The following is an 18,307-nucleotide window of genomic DNA, read 5'->3' as shown; positions in this document are numbered from 1 at the left end:
GAACAGTCAGACATTTTAATTCTTCACTCACCTTGTACAACTGGCTCACTGTGCGGAACATTCCCTTGCGCACTTTGCTTCCAAATGGAGTCTCACTTTGTGCTGCATTCATGCTGACAACATTTTCTGTTGGAAAAGAAATCATACAGTTTAGTAACAATATCACTGACCCTCTTCCCCAAAAGAACACCAAAAGTACAAATCTAACAATTTGAAGAATCGTTCAATCAGTTGTTCCTAACCTTGTCCCCAAGGTCTTCTCGATATTCAAAATGGCGGTATGAGATCCTTGAACACACCGCAAAAATCCTCCAAAAATCATGGAGTATCTTGGGTTTTTTTTTATTTTGGCTACACTTTTTACAGGATCAATAAAGCTGTTTCCACAATTTTTCATGGAAAAAATGTAGCGAAGGCAAAAATCGAGGAGTATTATTACAGCATGTTCCAGGGACTCCTCTGCATCAACATTCTGAATACCACAAAGACCCAGAGGATGAGGTTGATCTGTTCCATATCTGAGAGACTCCCACAGAATCCAAGAGAGCTGGCATGTTGAGGATGATGTATTTTTCAGTGAATGATGTAGGCATACTCAGGAAAAAGGAAAAGATAACGTTGTAACTTCACTGGCACTTCACTATGTCTGCCATTGGAGGAAAGCACTGCTAGCAACTTTCAATTAAAATGATTACAATATTATTTTGGATTCCATCAGCGTGAAAGTAATGACACAAAATGTTTAAACTCTCTTATTTAACATAATAGAAACCAAAACCTTGTGGCCCACCAGCTATGTTTAATGTGCACATACCTAAATCTTTCCACAGGAGACCAACAAAATTATCAGATGAATTCTGCAACAAGGCTATGATGTTGTCATTGAGTGGGTCCATATTTTTTGTCAGCCACTGTCCACAGTTGTAGTCAACCTAAAATAACAGAAGGAAGTCAAACACAATAAGACAAATAAAAGTAGCAAAAAGGTTTTTACTGACAAAAAATTGCAATTGGAATCTTACTACATTTTAATAGCATGAATGTTTAGCGACTGATTTTAGCAGCTTTAAAGATGTGGTATGAAGTTTTTTATGGCAATTGGTACTACCACTGTTTCTGCCACACAGGCCATAAAAGGATTTACTTGGCTAACACAAGGTGGGATTTCAAACACAAACAAAAACTCTTGAAAGAAGAGTGTTTCAAACACATTTCAATTTTAAACATCTCTAAGCATAGATTGTAGTTTTCAACCAAGTCCTTCAACTGGATTTGCATGTTCAAAATCAACACAGCTTACCCTTCCAGCATAGTGAATGACAGAAAAGTTTGCTTCTGAGCGGAACTCTGGGATCTTGAACTTCTGATGTTTGGTGTGTTCCTTGATGACTTTGTCCACAAAAGATTTGTCTGTAGCTTTAGGGAACCAGCATTCTTCATCCAACAGAGCAAACAAGCCCATAGGCTAAAATGCAAAACCATCACAACACGCTGTTAGTTCAGTTGTAAGCAGTACCAGCGTTCCAGATAAGAGAGGGGTCTCAGTTCGAAAACCTGTAGCCTGAGTATCAGGCTTTTCAGAGGGGAGGGAGGAGGGAGGGGGGAAGAGAGGAAGGGGAAAAGGGAAGAATCCCCCCTTCCCTCTCTCTCACCCCTGCCCCTCTTAGGAAGGCCTGATACTCAGGTTAAAAAATCTGAGAAACCTGTATGAGACAATTTGGAAAGAGCTTGATCTATTGACTCCTGAAAATTGTTCATAGACTCCTTGACTTTGAAAGTTATCTGCAACACTGAGGTACATCTAATCAGAAATTTGCCCATCATAAATACAGGACCTTCAGCAACTTTACAACAACAAAGGTGATCGCAAAAGCATTGCAAAACACAGGGTTGTCTCTAACAGCCGGCAGATGGTAGAATTAACCAGCTGCTTGTTTGAAAAAAAGTCATCTGTTGGTAGTAATGGTGTGAGCACAAAAAGTATTTAATAGTAAATGTAAACAAAAGATGCTAACCTTTTCTAGCAAATCAATACAAGGTTGCAAATCCAAACCAAAGTCAATGAACTTCCAATCGATTCCTTCCTTCCTGTATTCTTCCTACAAAAAACAAGGATTCAATAAAAATATGAGATCACATAACCTTAAATGTGTGAGGATTGTTAATAGCATGGTCCCCTAATTTTGTGCGGCCTACTGATACAAAAATATATTTTAAGGACGGTGCCTACTAATACCAAAGTATTTTTCCGCAATTAATGACTGTGTGGGAAAAGACGATCTTACTAAGGGCTATTGGAATCCAGAATGAAAATTGGGCATAACCACACATTTTTCACAGATAATTAAGCAACAACAACTCTAAAAAGCACCAAAATACAAAACAATGTAAGGGTTTTTTTTTTCCCAAATTGAATGCATGGTTACCCCGAATTTTCTTTTTGGATTCCAATAATCGTTGCCAAGATCTACTTATCCTGCGTAGTTTTAAACCGCTCAAAATATCTTTGTTTTACCCAGCACTGCCATTAAGAAATCCGACTTTCTCGGACCATCCTGAGGTGTGCAGAACAAATGTGCAGTAGCAAAAGGACGCACCATCCTTAAGAAAGATGACTGTGCTATAAGAATGAGAATGTAATGGTACAATACCTGTTCCAAAATGAACATGGTGTGATTGAAGAGCTGTTGCAATTTTTCATTGGTGTAATTGATGCAGAGCTGCTCAAAGGAGTTCATCTGAAAAATATCACAAGAAATCACCTTAGTTTACTCTTTGCCACAGATTTAGTTACATGAAGACAACACCTGCCTGCCTGAAACTGCAGTGATTTTGAAAGGAAAAATCACTAGAATTTGGTGGTTCATCACGACAATTTCATACTTGATGAATTTCTCTCTTCTCATCACCTGTATGCTTGTACAACCTTAATTTTCTCCATTTTAAGCTAAAACTATCTTGGCTACATTTCTTGCAATAATAAACAACCATAAATCCACCTGAAAGATCTCAAATCCTGCAATATCCAGAATGCCAATGAATGACGCTCCTTCCCGTTTCGTCCTGTCAAGGGATTTGTTGATTCTCATCACAATCCACTTGAACATTCTCTCATAGAGAGATTTTGACACAGCTTCAATGGCAAACTCCGCCTACAAGAAAGAAGAAAACAAAGCAATAAGCCAGCGTTAACATGGCAAAATACATTCATCTAGCTCAAAATGAGAGCTTTGGTTCAGGGTTCTTGTTAGGAGCCGGTAACCGCTTCTCTTTACCATCTATTCAGGTAGATGTTACTGGCTGTCCTTAAAAAAAATCTTTCCGAAATTATTGAAACCGCTTTCAAAAGTCATTACCGAGGTTAAGATCCGACGACGGCGGGTGTCTATGACGGCGGGCGGAAGTAAAAAAAGTTGCCAAATAACTTCCGGACAGCTGTCGTGAAAAGTTTCCCGCCGTAGCGGGGTTGTTTACGACGTCAAAATGCCGAGTTTGCCGTCGCGTCTAAAACGTGAGTAAAATAATCCCATTTTAGGTCTTATTCGGCGAAATTCTTTGATACTTTCGATAGTTAAAGATTTTTCAATCTTAGTGGATCGTTTTATTTGAGTATTTCATGAAGAGAAAAAGATTTTAAAGGATTAATCTCCGTTTCATTTTGTCGATGTTGGTGGGCTGTCGATGACCACATGGATAGCCGCTGTGGCTCTGTCACGAAGCCACCAATTGCAAACCAGTAAGTTCTCTTTTTTTCTTGATGTACTGTTAGGAATATGTATTAAAGTCAATCATTAAATACCCTGTTTGAATTCTGTTGTGTTGTAGCTAAATTAGACGAGTCGTCCTTCATCGAAATAACGAGTCAACATTCAACATTAATCTCGGCTCAGTTTGTTGACAACACAAAATCGAGCTTGTTTTGATCCAGATCCATCCGACAGTTTTGTATTAACAAGGAAAAAGGCGAGTCCGAGAATAGAAATCATCGCAGAACCAAGTTTGGTCTATGCAACATTTAATGAAGAAGATACAATATTTCAACTATATTCCAAAGTCATAATCATGTCGTGGCACGACGTGATTATGGCTCTGGAATGGTGCGATGATTTCTATTCTCGGACTCGCCTCTTTAAACGAATTGTTATATTTACAAGTTTGTTTTAAATCTGGTTTAGAATTGTCTGTACGCATATTTACACATTGTCTTGTTACCTGCATTGAAAATGTGTAATTTTAAATGGCAGAATCTTTATGGAATGGGTAGAAGAAAAACGAAAAATCTGGATTTTTCGACTTATTTTAATCGTACAAGTGAAGAAATCCGCCCTCTGAAATTTCTCCGTCGTCGAAGCTTTTAAGGAGAGGGCCACGAGCCGACCTAAACGAAGCTATAACTACAATAAAAATTATTGAACCCTTCTTCAACTCGCAGCCGTCCTCCGGTCGGTTTCTTAAGGTTTACTTTTCACGCTTTACGACGACGGCCTCTCCCCAGTTTTCCACGGTCATAGCTGCCGTCGCAGACACCCGCCGTCGTCGTATCTTAAGCTCCCTATTGTATTTTGAAAGAACTTGTCCTTGTTTTGGGAATTTCCTTTCCACAAATAATGCAGAAACATCCAGCTGAAGCATTCAGCAGAAAATCTATTGCCTGTAGAGAAATCACTCTTGGTTTGAGCATTTTCTTTCATTAAAAACAACGCAGACTTTAAGCTCTGCCATGTTTGTTTTTCATTCTTCCCACGACCATATTGCTCTCATCATTCCCTGGGAGACATAAACAAGATGGTGTCCACCTGCTATTGCAAATTTACATGTATTACTTCCTTTTACAAATCTTAACAAGAACCCTGCTGTTACATACATGCTTATCTATGTAAACACTTACTGGAGAAAAAAATTTGCTTCAATGATTACCTGGGCTTTTGTTTGGGCTTTCTGCACATAGTCTCGGCCAACTTTCACTCTGGGCCTTAGAACAGCCTTGGAGAATTCAGTAACAGGAATGCCAAGCAAATGGCAAACTTTCTGTGCAACTGCAGGTTAAAGACAAATTTAGAATTGTTACTTGCCATCCTATCTCTGTTTCAATAGACAAAATGTTCTTGTGTGGCGTTAATTCTTTCCGGGTTTTGATTGTTGGGTGCAAATACACTGTCCTATGTCATGTTAACTGCCATGAGGTTTGCAACGTTGTGGAAGAAAAGAAACTGCATCAGCTACTGTACAAACGTAGCCAAATACTGACTTTTGATTAAAAACAGAGCAAAGTAAATTTGTACTGATCAAAATCCCAGGTATTAGGCAAATAGTCGACTCATTAGAAGTTTAATTCAAGTCATACACATTTGCTTTTGGTTTTAAAAATTCTAACCTTCATTGCTTGGCATGATGGCTTGTTCATTGCTTCTCTCCTGTTTGAAAACCATGTTACCAAACTGAAGGACTGCAGAGACTACTCGGAAGAGTGCTACGGACAAAATTCAAAGAGATGGTTATGAATGTCAAATGAAACATCGTTTTTTACTTTGTACTAAAATCCCCCTAAAAGCTAACTACAGTCAACGTGTACCAGTAAACAACAACCAAAAAAAGACCTGTTGTGTTGCTTAGTAGGTAGGTACGGCAAATCAACAAGCAGTTTCACATCTTCAAGTAATTTTTTGAAACGTCAAGGGTTTCTATGATTTGAACGGTCAAGATCAGAAAAAGTAGAGTTCATGTTCAGTAAAGTAACCAAAAATTCAGTCATATTTTATCATCATCATCATCATCATCAATATCATTGTGTTCATTGTCATCACCGTCATCATCATCATCATTGTCATCATTGTCATCATCCCATTATCGTAAACTTTATTTAAATTTTAGTCTTAATTTTTATTTTCCTTTGTACAGTACTTATTCATTCCCATAATCTGAGACAATGGGAAATAAAAACCAATCTGGTTTGAAAATTTTTCAACCAAAACAATTTTAACCACAATCTGCTTATGCTGATGAAAAAGTAAGCCCCTGTTTAATCTTAGTCCTGAATTCATTCAGTATTGAGGAGGAACTAATATTGTCAGAAATGGAATTCGAGAGTTTGTAGCCAAGTATCTACAAAAATGAAGACAACAAGTCGTGGTTTGGTGTTTGGGAAGGGACAGAATATGGTTGCCACGTAAGCTGTACTTATAATGGAGTGAAACATAAACGAAGACAACTGATGAAAAACAAGGCTCTATAAAGTAAAATAAGGATATATTGGAGACATCTACAACTGAGCAACAATGAGTCAGCAAGTGGCTCAAAGAAGAGTTATAGTCTATAGTGCAAAGCCTCCAGTTTGACTGTATTGTGAGAACTGCAGATATGCCATACAGCAACACAGTACAGTCAACTCCCTTTATTGTAGACACCCTTGGGACCGAGAATTAGTGCCCTTAATAGCAAGAGTCTGTAATAGCATGAATTTATTTCAGTCAAACATCTGTGATTTATTTTTGCCAGGGATTTAGCTACTGTCTGTATTATTGGGGTGTCCATAATAGCAAGGTGTCTGCAAGGAGAGAGTTGACTGTAATAGCAGAATTAAAGCTAAAAATATGAACTTCTCTTGAAACGCAGAGTGCTGCCTATCTTTTGGCCCCAGTTATTCAAAGAGCGGATAATTTTATCCACTGGATAGGTTGCTATCCGGCAGTTAAAATGTGTGCAGTCTCTTCCAGATAATCTTAAAATTTGTAAACAGAGTAAAAGCATATGTCAAATTTAAGTATGGGATTGCATGGAAAACTTGCCAGAAGCATTGGTTGGAGTACATTTGCTCCGTTAGACAGCTACTTATCCAGTGGATAAAGTTATCTGCTCTTTGAACAACTGGGACCTGGTGTTTATCATAAGCAGTAGGAACTCACCATTGATATCTTCCTCTGGAATTCCCATGTCCCTCATGCAGTTCTGCCAAACAAATAGGTTTTTGAAAAGTGAAAAATTTGACTTGCTAAAGTGCATGCTTATCCTGTTTCAGTTTTTCTTGAGTTTGTTATTTGTTATCCCTCATAAAAGGTTACCCAGATACTCTACATGAGCAGCAAAATCATCAGTTGAGAGCCAAAAAGGGTGTGCTGGCTCACAACTTAGGGTTGTGCTATCACTTATTAATACTAGCATAGAGCTTATGCAAAACAGCAGACATTTTCACATTCTTTTGTCTCCATTCAAAGCAGCCCTAAATACAAGCCTTGTTCAAGCTGAAAATATTCTTTTGGATTTTTGAACCCGCGAATGAGGTTAGTAGGGTTTATTTGAATGCAAACAAAAGGATATTAAAACGTCAGCTGTTTTTGCAGAGGGTCTATTTGCGTTCAACATGGAAAGAACACACTCCTAATACAGATTGGAGTCGAGACTGTATGGGACAATCAATCGGCAACAAATGAATGAATCTTGGGACAGGTATCTGGCATCCCCCGCAGATTTTGCAGGGGCGGATGACATCATCACCAACTTGACAAAGGAGAGAGAGCCTGGGATCGCGATAATCTAATGCACTCCCTGATCCTCGATTATTACTAGTATAACACCTAAAGAAGTTTCTGGCAATGTGATTGAAAAAAAAGCCAGGAAGAAACTGGTCAGTTCCACTCACCATAGAATCCTGCAGATCAGCAGCATCATCCCAGCCACTAACTGGCAAGTAACCATTGCTCAAATAATTGTAAGAGCTTGCATCCTGGAATAACATTTCAGCTGTAAACACAACAAACCCAGTCGAACATCAATGAAATTGAACAATGCACCAGATTATGGAAATAAATCTTGAATGTTATCCTAGAAATCACTTCCTGAGAAACGATAGTTGTGCGATTTTCCCAGATGTGCAGTACTGTTGGCCAACAGAAACTGTCCAAATGAATTTCGGGAAACATTATGGCATCAAAATTTATGAAGGATCACTTATCGGAGTTTGTTTTAGTTGTTTTTGTTTTTGTTTTTTTTTATCATGAGCCATTTTTACGCATCATCTTTTGCTGCATTCCACTGGATTTTGTGGGCCTCGAGAATGCATCCCCAAGAACACGTTCCCCTTTAAATGGAATGCTTAATTTCTTGCATTCTGTTAGCATTCCCTTTGCGTTCCCTTAGCATTCCTCTTTGCATTTCCTAAGCGTTCCAGCAATGCGTTTTCTGTTAGGTAACTTCTGTCCCGTACTGTAGGAGAATTTGATCTTTGATATTAGAGGTTAAAGAGTTAAGAGGATTTTTGTTATTGTTATTTCACACTTTTAGCTAGTTGGCAGTATATTGTGTTTTGTATTCATTACATAAAATAAGTAATTCAGATGATTCTTGACTGGACGCTACCTGAGCAAAGACGTGAGGGTAGCTGGTGATTATCAAAATGTGGAGAAAACATTTTACCCTTTAAGTCAGAGGCAGAGTAACTTACATTTGCTCTGCTTGTCTAGGCCATTCAGAACTTGGTAGAAAATGTGAAAACATCTTTCATTCGGTGCCTGCCGCACAGCACGTGATTTTTCCAACAGGTCTTGTAACACAAGTCAAGGACAAAAGCCTATCTTCAAAGACATTCAAATGATATAGATGCAATTTACCTGATTATAGGAAAAACAATTTGCAGTAAAACTGATGCAAATTAAAAAACATTCACATTAAATTTAAGTCAAAATGACCTTGGCATTGTAGCTTGGGAGGTTGACTCAGTATCTATAGAGATAAATAAAATAAAATAAAAGATAATCTAATCCATATGGGACAAAACTTGTTACAGCTGCTATTCTTAGAAAACCCAAAGAAAGAACCTGAAGTTGTTAATTAACACAATCCTGCGACATAAACAGAAAAACGCCTTGCTTCCCAGACACTTCATTGTCAGTTCCCACCCGTCCCTATCTTCCCTTGAGTCCTTTCTCTTTATAATAATAAAATTATTATTACCCCCACCCCCCACAAATACAAACCCCCAAATTTCTGGCAATAAAATCATTCTGATAATAAGGCTTCCTAATATATGCCCTAGACTATTAACTTTGGTCAAGCAGTTTTTAATGCAAAACCCACCTAATTTTGAAATGCAAGCCCCATCTCCCCCCCAACTATAATAAGCCAGCCTTCCTTGGAAATAAGGCTCTGAAAAATCCTTTGAAAGAATATAACCCCTGTTCAGAATTCTTAAGTACTGCCAAATATATACCGCTGCATAATTTTCCTAACTGTTCCACTATTACGCTCCCCTGACTCTCCCAAATAACATTCCACAAGGATACAAGATTCAATGTTGGCACCAGAAATAAATCCTGATGCATCAAAGTTGATTCTGATAAACTTGCCCTGTAGAAAAAAATGTCACAAAAAAAATTAGGGTAAACAAAGCCAATTAAAAATATCAGTGGCTTGGGTTCCACATTTTTGTATTTTCAAGCCCTAACAAAGGCTTCAAAATACAAGTCTTGAATTCTGGTGCAATACAGTTGCCCCCACTGTGTATGATAACTTCTATCCCCATCCATGGCAAATTCCGCATTCTTCTAGCGGCTTGATTTGGTTCATTTCCATAATTTTTAACATTAATGTGTCAGTTGCACATTTTTAAATTTTATTTTATATTTTCACTACCATTTCAACTACCTTTCAGTATTACTCCTCAAAGACTGCTATTCACCTAGTTAACCATTGACAATTAAAACTTATTTTTAACCAGACAGCCCTTAAACGTTCTCATTGCCACTTGCACCATTTAGGAAGTATCACAGAAATTTGGTGTTGTATCAAAACCCCCAAAACCATTTTTTTATTAACAGAAACCTAAAAGTATTGCTCAAATTTGTTCTAGATTATTGATGAGTATCTCTGGCCCAAATGGACTAGGTAAGAATAGACCGCAACTTGAAAAAAGTTAGGCCAACTGTTTTCAAGTTCTCATGTCTTTGTTTCCAAAATGCACTAGAGCAGGTCATGAGTTGTTCCTATCAAGAATTAAGTTGATTTCTTTTTCTTGATGTTCTAGATTTGTATTTGTAACTACATGAAGGTGTTGGCACACCATTCTCACCACAAAAAATCAAATTCCCTGTGATACTTCCCCTTTAAAGTGACTACTCAGGAAAAGTGCCATAATAAGGCAGCTACATGTATAAACTAGCAATACGTGACTCGCAAAACCTCGCGAAGCTGGGGCTGGGTGGAAAGCCTTTTTTACTCGTATTGTACGGCATCAAATGAGGAGATTAAAAGGTTTCTGAACATAGCAACTATTTTGATGAGCATGGTCTTTTCGTAGTTCCACGGCTAGTTTGCGGTTGAAAATCTATTTCTGACGCGACGTAATGTACAACGGGCGTGCAGCGCTGTCATGTTCGATGAATTTATTTCCCACGGAAAATTATTTTACCGCGGCCATAAACGTGTAATTTCTTCGATGCAATCTTTCACAAAAAAGATTTCTAAAAGAAAGGGAAAATATTCTGGAGAGATAGTTCTCTATCCAGTGAATATTGATGAACATTGCAGTTGAAATTTGATCATGCACGCATATTTTTTCCGATGTATGCAAATTTTTTCCAGACGACGCCAGACAGTCTGACGTCATTCATACTTTGTTTGCGCACTGTTGCCAGGCAACAGCACGGACACCTTCACGGAAATATATAAACACACATACATATATATAAATATATGTTCGGCTCGAATTCGCACGGCTTAGCTCCCGAGCGCGACCTTCGGCCCGACAAATTTATTAACCTCGCTACGCTCGGGCCTTCGGCCCTCGCTTCGCGAGGAACTAATAAAGGTTTCAGAAGAGTTCAATCTACGGTCTTTTTGACATTTTCACACTCTGAGTTGCTGGAGGTTATATTCACTGAAGTTGCCCCTGATAACAGCTGATTTCCAGCTATGTATTATTTATGGCAGCCCTGTCTCACCCAATTAATTTTGTACTTATTTTTGTCACTCCCAGATCTCATCCTAAGACTCATAACAAAGAACCACACCCCTTGACTCAAAGTTTGGCACAGGGGTAACTACAGTCGACTCCCGATAACTCGAACCCTCGCTAACTCGAACCTCGCGCTAACTCGAACCAATTTTCCTTTCCTTCCAGGTCATTTTCTATATAATTTTACCCTTGATAACTCGAACTCCCCATAACTCGAACCTTTTTCAATTTCCCTTCAAGGTTCGAGTTATCGGGAGTCGACTGTAATAAGAATACTAATATCAAAACCCATTTCTTTCTAGACTTCCTTGCCACTTACCTGTGAGACCTTTAATAATTTGTTATTTGTGTTTGTACATTACGAATTGACTGAATGATTGATTGATTGACTGAATGATTGATTGATTGATTGATTGATTGATTGATTGATTGATTGATTGATTGAGTGATTGAGTGATTGATTGATTGACAATCAACCAATTAATTAATCCCTTTAATCAATGCCCTTAAATTAATTATTAATCGATTGGTTGATTTAAAGTGTTTTTAGCAAGAAAAGCTGAAAACTTACGAAACGTGATGAGTTGTCATTTTTCACAGTCTTGGCATTTCCAAAAGCTTCTAAGATGGGGTTCGCAGCCAGAAGTTGCCTCTCCAACTCAACCTAGACAAGGGACAGCAATCTTTACTTTACTCACTCTATCATACTTTGCAAATCAGACAGCTTTATTATTATATGCTATTAAAATCAATCAGAAAATTTTAAAATTCTGTTATTTTCAAGGTCTAGAAGTTTCACTCAGTATGAGACTTTTTAAGATATAGTGTAAGTAGTGCCTAGAGTGAATGCAAGTTTTGAAAGTATAAGCCGTTTGATGAGAGGTTTTTTTCATTTACCTCTTGGACAACTTAAATCATATCATTGAGCTTCAAGAGAGGCTGCTTTTTTTTTAAGAAGCTGAATGACAGCAACACATTTTGTTTCACTCTGGTTTGCCAATGTACTGCAGTTTAATTTATGAAAGCTTAAGAGCAACATCTTAGGAAGAAAAACAAACAATTCAACTTCAATTAAATTGTATCATTCCAAGGAGTGAGGAACAATCCAATGGGTGTGCAAAGTAAGGCCCTAATTGATTTTTGGTGTGAGGTCAAATTCTCCTTTTGTTTCACAAGCAAATACAAGGCAATTTGGAAGGAGAATCTAGCAATTTATCAGAAGTCACTTAAGACTCTTTTCCAGGCACCCCTTCATTTACAGCTAGTGTTGTTACATTTTTTTCTTCTTCTCCCGCCTCAATTAATTAGCTACATACAGGCAGAAGAATTTTTTATTATTAATTTATTGGCTTGTGATATAATAAAGTTTTGCAGTGATTGGTCAACTTTCCGGGTCATATTTCACTGTATGACCTGCTAAATTTCAACATTTCCTTTCCTATGCCCCCAATTAACCTCAGAGATATAATAAATATCTTACTAACCTTGTTTCTTGGTTCGTATTGTAAGTTACAGACCCTCGATATTTTCCGTTGATTTATGGCCCAAGTGCAAAGCTCGTGGGCCGTAACTTACAGTACGGAGCAAGAAACGAGGTTAGTAAGATATTTATTATATCTCTGAGGTTAATTGGGGCCACGGGAAAGGAAACTTTCAAAAACTTGGTCTGTAACTTAGAGTACGGACCTCAAACTCGGTTAGTAAGAGGTATATGAGTTATGGGCGTGGTTGAAAACAACAGTTATCACAATTAAATGAAAGATCTGGTCACCTGTCCATGGGCCGTGATGCCAACCTTGGCGCTAACCACCGAGGTTTTCCTTGGCGTCTGTGCCTGCTTGGTGTGAGAGTGTCCAGCCACCAATGCCAAGTACTGAATAACCTTCTTGGTGTTCTCTGTCTTACCAGCACCAGACTCTCCCCTGAGATAAAAAAAAAAAGTAATTATAAGTTGGTAAAGATGATCGTGTGGGTACCTTTCCCAGACTTCTTAATTACCCATGACAGCAAGACTATAGAAAGGATTTACAAAAAACCAAAAAATACTAGCATAATTATACTACTTAACCAGTCAAAAGATTTAGTTACTTCTGTGCACAACCCCATGTTACTACTTCAGCCTTTTTACCTTGATAATCCATATATAATAATCAGAGTTACTCGATCTGTTTAGTAACAACATTGTAATTAGTGAATAATTTCACTTACGTGCAAAGAATGGACTGGTTTTCACGATCTGCAACAAGAAAAGAAAAAACTTATTCTCTTACAAATACAGTTTTACAAGTGGGCCACTTTGCTCCACAAACCCTTCCAACATTCCATAAATATGTTAAGAGTTTTGTGACTTTTTTTGGCCTTAAAATTCAAATTGCTCCAAAAAGCCATATTTTGTCACAGAAACCAGTTGCCATGCAGTTGCCAAGAAACTTGGCAGCATATTTAATTTTTGAGCAAAATACTAAATTAGAAATAGTTTAGTATTACTTTTCTAGAAAAAGCAAGGGACCTGCACAAAGGAGATACCAACGCTCAACTTATTTCTTTGTATACAAACAAAAGAAATCAGTCAATCATGGGCTTATTTTGAGCAATTTTGATTTTAAGATAAAAAAAAAAGTCATATATGCCTCCCTTGCACAAACCCCTTCAAACATTTCTAAACTCATGACAACAGAGGTGACAAAATAGTTATATAAATATTATTACTGATTGCACCTCAAAGTTCTTTCAGCAGAGAACAGCTGATGTGAAGATCTAAATTTTTTTTACCACAAATGCTGCAAAGTTTATTACGAGCTCTTGCCTCCAGAAACGGTATGCCATCATTCTAGTTTCAAGGATTTCAAACAAATCCTAGTAACACTTCTGTTTGGCTTTGTAGTTTTAGTCCAAACTATAAGCTATGCTATGTCCACTAACTTAATCTAATTCTATTTGAGAGGCTAGGGGCCTATGGTGCAATTCAGATTGTTTTTAGTTGTTTTAGTTCAAATTCCCTGGAAGTTTTGCATGTGACCTTGAATTCCTTCAGGAAATGTTGCTTCAATGTTTTATCTACTGCTTGGCGTTTCATTTACAATAAAAAGCTATGATTATGGTGAAGATTATCCTTTTTATCACAAAATGAAGCACAAAGAATACAAAATTGCAACAACATTTCCTGAAGGAATTCAAGGGGGCCCCACAAGCAAAGCCTCTAGTAAGTCAAACTTAAAACAACAAAAAAGTGATCCAAAATGCACCATAGGTCAATTACGCCCCCAGCCCTTCATTTGTCAGTTCAAAAATTATGTAGCTATAAACATACTGATGTATATATGACTAACAAAACAAGTCAGAGATTGATAAGACATCAAGACAATTGTTCTAGACATCAACAACAGGCACTTCTACATAAATTCTAAATACACCATCCATCAATGTTTCCAAAAAGGAAAATAGAATTTTTAATTAGTTTTGAGTGTTGTCAATTCAAGAAGAATGGTCCCTTTTCCTTTATCTATTCTTTATATTATTGATCTTGACCTTGGAACCTTTTACCATGAAAGAATCTGATAACAACTAAACAGAAGTTTCACTGTAGAATAAGACTAATATTTTCTTAGCATCCAGCAGCTTATTAGTTGTTATTTTGTTACAAACTGGCACATATTTTCCCCGGAAATCTTCATTTAAAGCAACTTGTCTAGCCCAACTTTTTTGGAATAACATTACATGGAAATTTGACTCTCGAGAAAATTTGATCATATTTATGCTTCACTAAATGTAAACTTGCATGTGTTAATCCTTCAAAATAGACAAAACATACCAGTGCCTTTGCAAATTATAGCTTCAAAACCATGTAATGTGAATAATACCAGTAGTAACTAGATGGATCTTTCAAAGGTACTTTTTTACTAGTACTTCTACTACAAGTGGCTCCTAACAGAAGGTGGAGTGCTGCAAGCAGACGTGTGGGCACTTTCAATGCGCGTGACATGGCGTGACTGTTCTTGTATATCTTTAAATACAATACGTTTCCAAAAGCCTAGGATTTCTGGATGCTATCTTCTCAATGATTGATGATAATTCATGTTGTTCTGTATGATTCTAGACTTAGATATATGTTCATCCCTTCCTGCAATTTGTTTTTGTTATTATCATGATTATAATATTTTAAAATATACCCTAAAAATTACAATAATAAATAATCATAAATCTTGCAACTCATCTATACAGTGACTGATTCAAATAAAGGTAGTTTATAGTGGTTGCCCTTAAAAAATACCCACCAAATTCAGAAATTCTGGAGAGTCACCATTGTAAAGAGGAAATTGCGGGAGGAAACTCAGACTTATAGCGGTCAACAGTGTTGTTGAAAAAGCATTCACGAAAGCAAGGCAAAAAATTGGGAAATCTCCCATCCTACAGTCAAAATTAAATTGTTAATCTACATGCTGAACATACTTCAAAATAGCGTGCGGTTTGCATAAAAAAAATCAGTTTTCCAGAGAATACTACAAACGAACAAACGACATATTTTGATGATAGATGTATTTTTGTTTTTCACTTGGTGACACAGGTATACAGTTCTCCCAACAGGAGTCAAGCCTATGACCTTCTGATTACTAGTTCAGATGTGGTACCACTTTGCTAGAGGAAACGTGTTGGAGCTAAGGCCAGACTAAACTAGGTTCATGTGCATACTGCTACGATTTGTATGTTGATTATAAGTGTATATGTGAAAGAGAAATATCTTATGTTACGTTTTAAGCCTGGTGAATGAATGATAGATGTATTTTTCAGTAAGTGACACAGGATACATGTACTCAGTTTTAATTTGTGATCTTAAAGAAAAGCTTAGTAGTCAGAAATGTGATTAGAAGGAAAGAACTCCACTGGCCGGGCTCTACCATACGTGTATGACAATTTACTGAACCATTTTCAGTTCTCATATATCAGCAAATTCCAGATAAAATGTCTCTGTTAAGTCTACCCACGAATATTAAATTAACATTCCCTAAATTTTTTAGAAAACTTCTATAATAAAAGGTGGTAACTAGTGATGCACTTCAGCAAGGAGTGAATGGCAGTGCTCTTACAACGGTAATATATCTTGTTACATCGTATAATAACTTATACACAGGCGCAGTATAATATTAGACCTGGCTTCAGGACTGCTAGTAATGAAACAATATTTTAGTTTGTGATTTTGTGGAAAAATATCAACTTTACTGACAACATTTCACAAAATTTGGCAAAACATTCCAGGGATAATAGCAGACAGAGCCTGGCAAAGAAATCTTGTCAATATATTCTTTGTGCCCCAATATTGTTCAATGAGTTGGCAACTTATGCACTGGTTGGAGAAATAGTGCACCAGTAAGTAACCTATTCACTGGATAAAGGTATTCATGCTTTGACCAAACAGGTCCTGCTGTTGAAAAGTCAAGCCCTATTCATAATTACGTCAACTTACATATTGTAAAAATACTATTATTTTATTCTCCTTTGTGATCAGGAGCAAGCAATGTTCACAAAACTTTTCTCACTTATGATTAATTTCTTGTACTGTTTCTTAAAGATTTAGGCTTTTGTGCTTAAGGAATACTTGGGCTAAAATTTCAAATTCTGCTTTGAATTAATAAACCAATCAAAAATAAGATAACCTCCAATGACCAAAATAATCAAAAAGTTTTAAATAAAACATCTGATGCATATTTGTAAAATAAACAACAATGGCTACAAATATATTTCCACAAAAAAAAATCAAACGAATTATACCCAAAGCCATTTACAGCATTTTGAAAAAATTTGTCTGATAAAAATGAAAACAATCTTAAAAAGAGTCTCATTTCATTCACCAAACGAACACTTGTAGAATTCACACGAAGTCAAACTTGTTCACATGAAAAACAACAGAAATCATACATTAAAACTTATGAGTTTTAAAGTTTGCCTTGTATTCTGTATGGTCCTATCTGATAAGCCACAACGTTTATTGTACAGGTAATAAACACGCCTCGTCCCGCCAAGAAACAACACATTTAAAAATTATTGAGAACTATTGGCTTCCGATCTCCTAGAAAAATTTCATTTTGACATTTCAAAATGATGATCCATCAAGTAATTGTCTTTGTTTAAGTTTCTGTTTACATACAGTATTGTATTAGAAGAACAAAATATACCCACCACTGGTAGTTTTGGAATCGGATGATGAAAAACTTTGTCACATGTATTTCAAGTGCAATATGTGTATGGTCAAGAAGAATAATTGTTAAATTGTACAAACTATAGAAGGAACTTAACAATCACAAAGTGTGGCATTTTCAAGTTACTCAAAGTATTGTGACATTGAATTTTATACTGTCTTTAGGACAAAGGAGCAATGAAACCAGTAATCCCGAGGCAATGGCATAAATCTTGAGAGCCATTGATTAATTAAAACCTCTTAGACATTAGACCTCCACAAAAATATTTTTTCACAAATCTGTTGCTCAAAACATCCACCAACTGGGTGGTACAACTCCTACTGAATGCTGCACTCTACCCAGATCTAATTGTTGTACATAAACAACACCTACCAGATTCAAGTATTTTCTCTAAGATTTTAAATTAGAAACTCTTAGTTAGTTTCCTCACTCAACCAGAAACTCCAATATTAGTGATCTTTTGATGAAATGGACCTCGTGGGAAGTATCATGTTCATTTCGAACTCCTACATGTAAACCAAATCGTATAAAGAACCCCTTCTCACGGTAAATAACACAAGTAAACCAACTAGCAGCAAAGTAAACATAAATTTATTAACAAGGGGAGGAGGGGTGTAATATAAACTTATTTTGTAGAAAGGAATGCCCGACAAGGTGCGGAAAGTGGGGTGGTTTTTCGAACAGCAACACACACACAACAATGCCATAATATAGCTTTTCTATTAGCTGTCACGGCAAAAAGGACACAAAAGGCGTGTTTTGCAAACGAGAGAATTTGCATTTCCATTCCTGAATATCACTGTGTTAATACGGTTTCAATTCCGGCAAGAGGCACGTAACAGGCAATAACACAACGCGAATCAAGCTTTGAAGATGACAAGTTAATACCAGCTTAGAAAGATTTTCACAGTTTTCCAGGCTTATAAACCGGGAAACCTTGTACTACAGAAATTTGTGAAGATTTTTATAAGCGGTTTCCCAGGCGGCGATGTAAGCTCGATGGTAATAAGTTTCGTTGAAATGATTAACCAATATTTTAATTTCGAGGACTGTTTGCGTGGAATATATCAACGAGCTTGAGAAAAACGCTTACTAACAGTCTATTCGATTCTGTATCGTAGCATAGATGGCATGGGATACAAAGCTTATATTTAAGCTTAATTAGCGA

General features: G+C 36.9%; 1 protein-coding gene across 1 annotated transcript in view; it reads right to left on the bottom strand.

Moving 5' to 3' along the window:
• LOC146458417 (uncharacterized) overlaps positions 1-18,307 on the bottom strand; it is a 38,618-nt gene that overhangs the window by 19,449 nt on the left and 862 nt on the right. Inside the window, exons 3-17 of the mRNA XM_085090905.1 lie at positions 13,154-13,181; positions 12,717-12,867; positions 11,517-11,609; positions 9,276-9,339; positions 8,438-8,536; positions 7,637-7,737; positions 6,903-6,945; positions 5,375-5,470; positions 4,918-5,036; positions 3,000-3,152; positions 2,652-2,738; positions 2,016-2,099; positions 1,301-1,465; positions 815-932; positions 32-126 (exon numbers count right to left, since the gene is read on the bottom strand). Coding sequence (XP_084947031.1) covers positions 32-126; positions 815-932; positions 1,301-1,465; positions 2,016-2,099; positions 2,652-2,738; positions 3,000-3,152; positions 4,918-5,036; positions 5,375-5,470; positions 6,903-6,945; positions 7,637-7,737; positions 8,438-8,536; positions 9,276-9,339; positions 11,517-11,609; positions 12,717-12,867; positions 13,154-13,181 — 1,496 coding nt within the window. The remainder of the gene's footprint in view (positions 1-31; positions 127-814; positions 933-1,300; positions 1,466-2,015; positions 2,100-2,651; positions 2,739-2,999; positions 3,153-4,917; positions 5,037-5,374; positions 5,471-6,902; positions 6,946-7,636; positions 7,738-8,437; positions 8,537-9,275; positions 9,340-11,516; positions 11,610-12,716; positions 12,868-13,153; positions 13,182-18,307) is intronic.

This window comes from Pavona decussata, unplaced genomic scaffold (assembly GCF_977016875.1).
Source record: "Pavona decussata unplaced genomic scaffold, jaPavDecu1.1 SCAFFOLD_233, whole genome shotgun sequence".
NCBI lineage: Eukaryota > Metazoa > Cnidaria > Anthozoa > Scleractinia > Agariciidae > Pavona > Pavona decussata.
The sequence above is the reverse complement of the archived record's forward strand: the minus strand, read 5'-3'. Positions and strand labels throughout refer to the sequence as shown.